Here is a 7,269-nt window from a genome sequence, read left to right as displayed (position 1 = left end):
TTGCAAACTAATATACTCGTATCATTCCAAACAAGGGTAAATTTGACATTTCATATGCTAGCCATAAATAAGTCACTAAGACTAAGAGGAGTGGTGTCAGGGGAAGGAGGGGGCGACTTGTGCCATGTGGCATGTGGGGTAAAAAGAGTTGCCCCTCAAAAAAGGTGGAAATGGGTGGGTTTTTAAGGAGTGGGCGACTTGTGCCATGTGCCATATGGTAATAATTGATTTAATTTTATTTTTGATTTTTTTGTAAAGTTTGTTATAATAAAAAGGAGATACATATATATTTTAAACATAAACAAATTTATTAAACATAATTAAAATTACTACTAGTTAATCATAAAAATAACAAAGTTTGTTATAATAAAAAGGAGATACATATATATTTTAAACATAAACAAATTTATTAAACATAATTAAAATTACTACTAGTTAATCATAAAAATAACAAAGTTCTTAAAATAACAAAGTTGGAAAAATAAAATAGTTCATAAAAATAACAAAGTTATTAAATATAAAAACTAATCAAGACAAATATTTTTCACGAAGCGCTTGTTTTTTGCGTTCCATGATGCTTCGCTCGGGCTCTTCAAGGTGGGAATAGTCGGTACCCAACAACTTCCAATCGCGGTCTTCTTCTATGATCTTAACTTTCTTTTCCTTCAACTCAATTTTCTTCAAGCTCATATCAAACAACTTATCCAACTTTTTCGCAATTACTTCAAACGTCTCCATATACTTACCATTTCCTTTCCCCTTGCCTCCCGAGCTCAACCCGGCTTCCCCTCTCGACGCTTTTTTTGATGCGTCCCTACCAATGGGCCGTTCTTGATGCCCCGGCTCATCATCATTATCACCCAACTCTTCAAACGAGTTAAGGTCAAAGTTGACCCTAGCATCCGACCCTTGACTAGCCACTGGGTCAGTGGATGATGAAGTCTTCGACCTTTTGGCCGTGGGTTCACCGAGATTGGTCCTCACAGCGCTTTTGTCCACGAGATAAAACTTCGAACTGTACCTATATAAATATATATAAAACATAATTACACATAATAAAAAGTAATATATGTACATATATATATTAGACATAATTAAACATAATAAAATGAAATGTACATATATTTAGACATAATAAAATGAAATGTACATATATATATTAGACATAATAAAACATAATAAAATGAAATGTACATATATATACATATATATATTAGACATAATAAAACATAATTAAATGAAATGTACATACATATATATATTAGACATAATAAAATGAGATGTACATATATATATATATATATATATATATATATATATATTAAACATAATTAAACTTAATAAAAAGTAAAATATATACCGAATTTTGCCCCAAATTGATGAATACAGAAATGGCTTGCGATAAGTTCCTTCATACTCTTCGTTGGCCTTTCTAACACGATCTAAATCGTTTTCCCCACTTGCATGACCGATTCGAGTATAGATTTGGTTGAAGTTTTGAATAATTGGACGTATCTTCCTCAATTTCGCACTCACAACTTCGGGGTCACGGTAATCTATCGGCTTTTCTTCTAATGTCGCCAAAGCCTCGGTTATTCGTGACCAATATACCCCCTTTTTTTGATAATTTGCTACAACAAAAAACAAAACTCAAATAATATTTCAAATAAAAAAAACTGTTTTTTTTAATTAAAATACTCAGCTGTTTTTTTTTTTAAAAAAAAAAACTGTTTTTTTTAATATAAAAATGTGTTTTTTTTTAAAAAAAAGTCCGCTGTTTTTTTAAAAAAAAATTTAAAAACTGTTTCTCTTTTTAAAAAAATCCGAAATATATTTAAAAAAAAAACTAAAACAGTTTTTTAATTTATAAAAAAAAAACGAAACAACTTTTAAAAAAAAAAAAAAACGAAACAACTTTTTAAAAAAAAAAAACGAAACAGTTTTTTTAAAAAAATGGGCATATTTATATAAAAAAAATAGTATGCGTAAAAAGAAAAATACCACATTCTGGGTCTTCGGTCACCGATAGCCAAGCCGTAGCTAAATTCATTTCTTCCGACGGTAACCACGTTTGTATGACATTTCTTGGTCGTGGTTCGTCTTCGCCGGCCACTTTTTTCCTATGCCGCCTTGGTTTTGATGGTTGAGGGGGTGGTTGTGTCTCTTGAACAACATCATCATCTTGAGAATCTAGTGGTGGAGTCTCAACTAGCCTTTGACGATCAAAAAATGAACCGGGAGTGTTTTGTTGGCTAGACGACCCACCAAAAGTTTCATGTTGGCTCGAACCACTCATACCCATACCCGGACCCATACCCATAAGTGAACCCATACCCATACCCATACTCATTTGTTGATTAGTAGACATATGTTGAATCAATTGAAAAAGTTGTGGGTTATTGAGTAAATTAAGGTCGTTTAACATATCGGGTTGTTGATTTGAGTTATTTGGACGTTGACTACGATTACCCAGGGTAAAAGGATTGTTGTTGAAGTTGTTGTTTGGAAACATTTTTGGTTAAATATGAAGAAGATGAAAGTAAAAAAAGAAGAAGAAAGGTATATGAAAGTAAAAAAGGAAGAAAAAAGGAGAAGATGAAAGTAAAAGGAAAATGGAATGGAAAGGATTTGTTTTTAAAAACAAGGGGAATTTTTTTTTTTTTAATCTTGGTCAAACTAGCCGGTAGGGCATTTACTCACCTCGGTCAACGTGATGGTCAAAGGAAGAAAGGGCGAGAGGTGTGGGTCGGGCGAATACATTGTCGGTCGACGGGGGTGGTGTGGGGGGCGACGGTCGGCGAGGGAGGGCGAGGGTCGGCCATAAAGGTGTCCACTCCGTTTAGTCTAATAAAGAAAGCCTAGATCTAATCATTCATTTTTTCCACTTCACTCAGCCGACCTACAATCTTCAACACCATCAATAGAAAAACAAACAATATTTATTTTTATTTCACCCTACATTTTAGCAAAATGAAAGAAAAGAAAAAGGTGAAAACAAAACAAAAACAATAATCAATTCAATACACCAAGAATCATTACCGCGGTGGCCACTACGCTGGACGGATACGCCTACCAATACGCTGGTGGCCTTAATGCGCCGCGCCGGAAACGGTAAAACTTTGTGCGTTAAAGTTGCTCTTAGAACATCTTTAATCCACCACACTAAAACCCAGTTTATTGATGTCAATCAGTAATACATTGACTCATCACATTGAAACATTTTTGCCATTAACCCCAACACTGAAGTCCCAGTTTATTAATGTCACCTCATCAATACTATTAATATTTAAAAAAAATAAAAATGCGTGTATTAACTTAAAAACCATATATTAACTAAAAAATAGGATTTAAAAACTCTTTTCAAACTAACATATACAATAGAGCATTATAGATATGTTAATAGTTGGAGGTTTAAAATCAAACTTGATATTAACTACCGTATATTGGTATTAAAGGGGTGTTTGGTTGCGGAAAACACTCATTGTTTCTCATTTTTGTTTTTCAAGAAAACATGAAAAACAGAAAACGCGTTCTAATAATAGTTATCAAAGAATGTTTTCCAAGAAAACAAAAAACATTGATTTCTATTTTTTCATAGAAAACTTAGAAAACATCTTTATTTTGTTTTTCATTTTTATTTTCTATTTCATTTTTTCCTTCCTCTCACTTCTCTAACATGTTTTTTAGTTTTCTAATTACAACGCGTTTTTAAAATTTTGATTTGTTTTATAGAAAATGAAAACACATTTTATTTTCTAAAAAATTAAAAATAAAAAACTACAAAATATTTTTTACAACCAAACGCTTATTTTTTAAAAAATTAAAAATGTAAAACTACAAAACATTTTTTACCAAACGCTCTCTAAAAGTTTCAATGCTTTGACTTTTGAGTTTTCAATCTATCTTCGTCTTTAACCCTCCACGCCGACGTCCTTAATCCTCCACGCCGGATTTTTGGCTTGAATACGCCGCCAATACATGCTGCGTTAAAGTTGGTCTAAATCCAAACCACTTTGTAACATGATCTGTCTTCATCGTTTTCGATTTCACACACGAATCCCATGTTCCATAATCACAACCACATCATCATCATCTTATTATTATTATTTTTATTCCTCAAATTCCCAAACAACAATATTATCCCCTGTTCCATTACAAAAAGACACACAAACTTATCTTGATCTTATAAAAAATCAACATTGGAATGCCCTCAAATCCCTTCATTCAACAACAATTCCCCCTAACCTATTTCTCCAACATCTTTTCGAATCGAATGCTCCGGCCGACGTGGTTTTATCGTACTTCAAATGGTCCCAAAGGGAGTCTAAGGTATCTCATTCACTTGAACATTATCTTAGATTGTTTTATTTGTTGGCAAATGCTAATAAGTATAGTAAAATCAGATCATTGTTAGATGATAGATGTTGTTTTGTTAGAAATGCTGTTATTGATTCGAAACATTCTTGTAACTCGATATTGCGGATGTTGGGTGTGGTTTGTGAGGGAAATGTGTGTGTGAATTCGATAATTGTGGAAATTTTAATGTTGGGGTTTTTGAAAAATGGAAAACCCGAGATGGGGTTCGAGGTTTTTGATAGGGCGGGTGATTACGGGTTGAAGTTGTCTGTGTTGGGGTGTAATCGTTTGATTGATTGTTTAGTGAAAGAAGAGATGTTTGGGCGTGTTGAATTTGTGTATAGAGAGATGGGGAAGAGACGGGTTGGGGTTAATCGGGCCACGTTTAATATGGTGATTAATGGGTTGTGTAAAGCTGGGAGGTTGCGTAAAGCAACGGATGTTTTTGAGGATATGCGGGTTAGGGGTGTTTCGCCGTCGGTGGTGACGTATAATACGCTTATTGATGGGTATTGTAAGAAGGGCAGGGATGGGAAAATGTATAAAGTAGACGCTCTTATGAAGGAAATGGTGGAAAAGAAGGTGTTTCCAAATGAGGTAACGTATAATTGTGTTATAGATGGGTATTGTAAGGATGGAAACCTTGTTGCCGGTATGAAGTTGTTTAAGGAAATGCAAGATAAGGGGTTGAAACCTAATGTTGTCACGTATAATTCTTTGATTAACGGGTTTTGTGGTTTGAGGAAGGTTGATGAAGGTCTTGCGCTGTGGGCTCAAATGGTTGAGTTGGGCGTGGAGCCGAGTCTTGTTACTTTTAATGCTTTGATGAACGGGTTTTCAAAGAAGCAACTCGTGAAGGAATGTAAAGAGGTGTTTGATGATATTGCTAAGCAAGGGTTAGTTCCTAATGTGTATACATTTAATACATTGATTAATGCTTATTTTCAAAATGGAAATTTGGAAAAAGCGGCTAAAGTGTATAAGTCAATGTTAGAGGATGATATAAGTCCCAAAGTTTCAACTTTTAATTCATTGATTGCTGGATATAGTCGAGTTGGAGATATGGAGGCTGCGAATAAGGTTGTGGAGGTTATGAAGGATAGAGATTTGAAAGCAGATGTTGTAACATATAATATACGGATTGGTGCACTTTGCAAAAATGGGGAGTCAAGAGAGGCGCTAAAGCTTCTTAACGAGATGTCGCGGGTTGGTTTGATTCCGACTCAGTTAACATATAATACTTTGATGGATGGTTATCGTAGGGAAGGAAACCTCAAGGCCGCTTTGAATGTGATGACAAGAATGGAAAGGGATGGGAGGCGGCCCAATGTCGTGACGTATAATGTGTTGATTAAGGCCTTTTGTGCGAAAGGTAAGCTGGAAATAGCTAATGAATTTCTTAACAAGATGTTGGAGAAAGGTTTGGTACCTAATCGTATAACCTATGATATTGTTAGAGAGGAAATGATGGAGCGAGGATTTCTTCCTGATATAGACGGGCATCTCTATAACAATCCTGTTACTTCTTGACTAACACCTCTCTGCTAGTGGTGGTGATTTTTTTTGTGGGTGAACAGTTCTGCTCTAACATGTTGAAATCAGTTTCTTAGCAGAAATCAAACGTAATCAATCGAGAATCTGCAACCACTTCGTTGTCTTCTTTGTCAAAGGGTAATCAGTTTGTTTGGTCTATTTTAATTGTCTGGTAGAGTGCGGGAACTTGGCTTATTGATCATTATCAATCAGTTGAGTAAAAGTTAATCTATATGTTTGTTCCTTTTTCAGGATATTTAACGGGATGTTTTGGTTTATAATCTGATCAATATACATTTGGTCTGATTGCTTAAGAAGATACACTCGCTGCTGGTTGATCTATGTTCCAGTTCATTGATCGATCTACCCTGTTGGTTATGGCTAGTTCATGAAGTTCAGATATTTGCAAATCAAATTCATAGCTCTTTGATTTGTTCGATTTTTGTCCACTTCAATTTGATAGCAGTGACAAATTTGGAAGCAAGATTGAGGGACACATTTGAGTGTTGATTTGAAGATGATTTGTGCTAACATAAATTGACCTATTCGGCAATTTCTATCTTCGTTGTGAGGTTATGATGTTGTTACCATCAGAATTGAAATGTATGGTGGCCGCAAAGCTTACCGTCGTTTATTTAGGATACCACAAAAGAAGATCAAGTGGTCTTTGAGCCTGCAGCACCGCGATATGTCACCATCTACTTCTTTACTCCCCTTTTTTACCTCAAGGGATGATAAACCGTGGCATGAATGCCTTGATGTTGATTGTAAGGTAGTAAATTGTTATTGATTTTACATCTTAATTTGACTTTTCACTATAGATGTTTTGAGTATGGATGTTCATTCTTGCAGCTTTTGTAGAATTGGTGCATTCTAGCAATCATACAACACAATGGGGGGAAAATCAGCAAGAAAATAAACCAAAACGAGCAAAATCAGCAAGGACTGCAAATAAAAAGAGTGGTTCGTCAGTTCCCTCTCATCTGCTCAATACTGATGTTTCTCAAGTTAAAGGAGAGACAAAAGTATTATCAAATATGATGTTTTGTATCCTTCTATCAAATTTGTTCAGTATATCTGTCATTATTTATCTTTACCATATATTTGGAATTCCTGAAACATTTTAGACTTTGCGAATGTACCTTTGACGCATACCTTGGATTCATTGCACAAAATGGTGGCTGAAAATGGTGGTAATTTTTCAATGAATTTGAACAATGCAGTTACTCATTGTATTGCTGCAGAAAGTAGAGGGATCAAGTTTCAAGCTGCAAAGCGTCATGGTGATGTCATCCATTACTCGTGGCTTCTTGATTGTTGTTGTTAAAAGAAACTTATCCCCTTACAGCCAAAGTAATTATTGCAGTACCCATTACTATC

The 7,269-nt window shown here is 34.7% G+C and overlaps 2 protein-coding genes across 3 annotated transcripts; one reads left to right on the top strand and one right to left on the bottom strand.

Annotated features, from left to right (window-relative positions):
• Positions 1-528: 528 nt before the first annotated feature.
• LOC122591409 (glutathione S-transferase T3-like) lies at positions 529-2,344 on the bottom strand. The gene is made up of 3 exons (XM_043763681.1): positions 2,002-2,344; positions 1,361-1,631; positions 529-1,021 (listed from the first exon to the last, which is right to left on the bottom strand). The coding sequence occupies exons 1-3, from the start codon at positions 2,342-2,344 to the stop codon at positions 529-531; spliced, it is 1,107 nt and encodes a 368-aa protein (XP_043619616.1).
• A 1,571-nt stretch (positions 2,345-3,915) lies between these two features.
• LOC122593739 (pentatricopeptide repeat-containing protein At1g09820) lies at positions 3,916-7,242 on the top strand. Of its 2 annotated transcripts, none has more exons than XM_043766185.1 (4): positions 3,916-6,027; positions 6,142-6,656; positions 6,742-6,936; positions 7,017-7,242. In XM_043766185.1, exon 1 carries the CDS (start codon positions 4,021-4,023, stop codon positions 5,884-5,886), a length of 1,866 nt encoding a protein of 621 aa, XP_043622120.1. In that variant the 5' UTR covers positions 3,916-4,020; the 3' UTR covers positions 5,887-6,027; positions 6,142-6,656; positions 6,742-6,936; positions 7,017-7,242. The 2 variants fall into 2 exon arrangements, with proteins under 2 accessions (XP_043622120.1, XP_043622119.1); XM_043766184.1 differs by having other exon boundaries at positions 6,142-6,661.
• Positions 7,243-7,269: the final 27 nt, after the last annotated feature.

Source organism: Erigeron canadensis, chromosome 3 (genome assembly GCF_010389155.1).
Source record: "Erigeron canadensis isolate Cc75 chromosome 3, C_canadensis_v1, whole genome shotgun sequence".
Classification (NCBI taxonomy): domain Eukaryota; kingdom Viridiplantae; phylum Streptophyta; class Magnoliopsida; order Asterales; family Asteraceae; genus Erigeron; species Erigeron canadensis.
This window is presented reverse-complemented; position numbering and strand designations above follow the sequence as displayed.

Bases quoted from the DNA above. Each gene is read 5' to 3' on its own strand.
- LOC122593739 (XM_043766185.1), top strand. From the start codon at position 4,021: ATGATCTGTCTTCATCGTTTTCGATTTCACACACGAATCCCATGTTCC.
- LOC122591409 (XM_043763681.1), bottom strand. From the start codon at position 2,344: ATGGGTATGGGTATGGGTTCACTTATGGGTATGGGTCCGGGTATGGGT. The intron at 1,632-2,001 runs GTATTTTTCTTT...TTTTTGTTGTAG, and splicing joins GACCGAAGACCCAGAATGTG to CAAATTATCAAAAAAAGGGG. The intron at 1,022-1,360 runs GTATATATTTTA...ATATTTATATAG, and splicing joins TCAATTTGGGGCAAAATTCG to GTACAGTTCGAAGTTTTATC.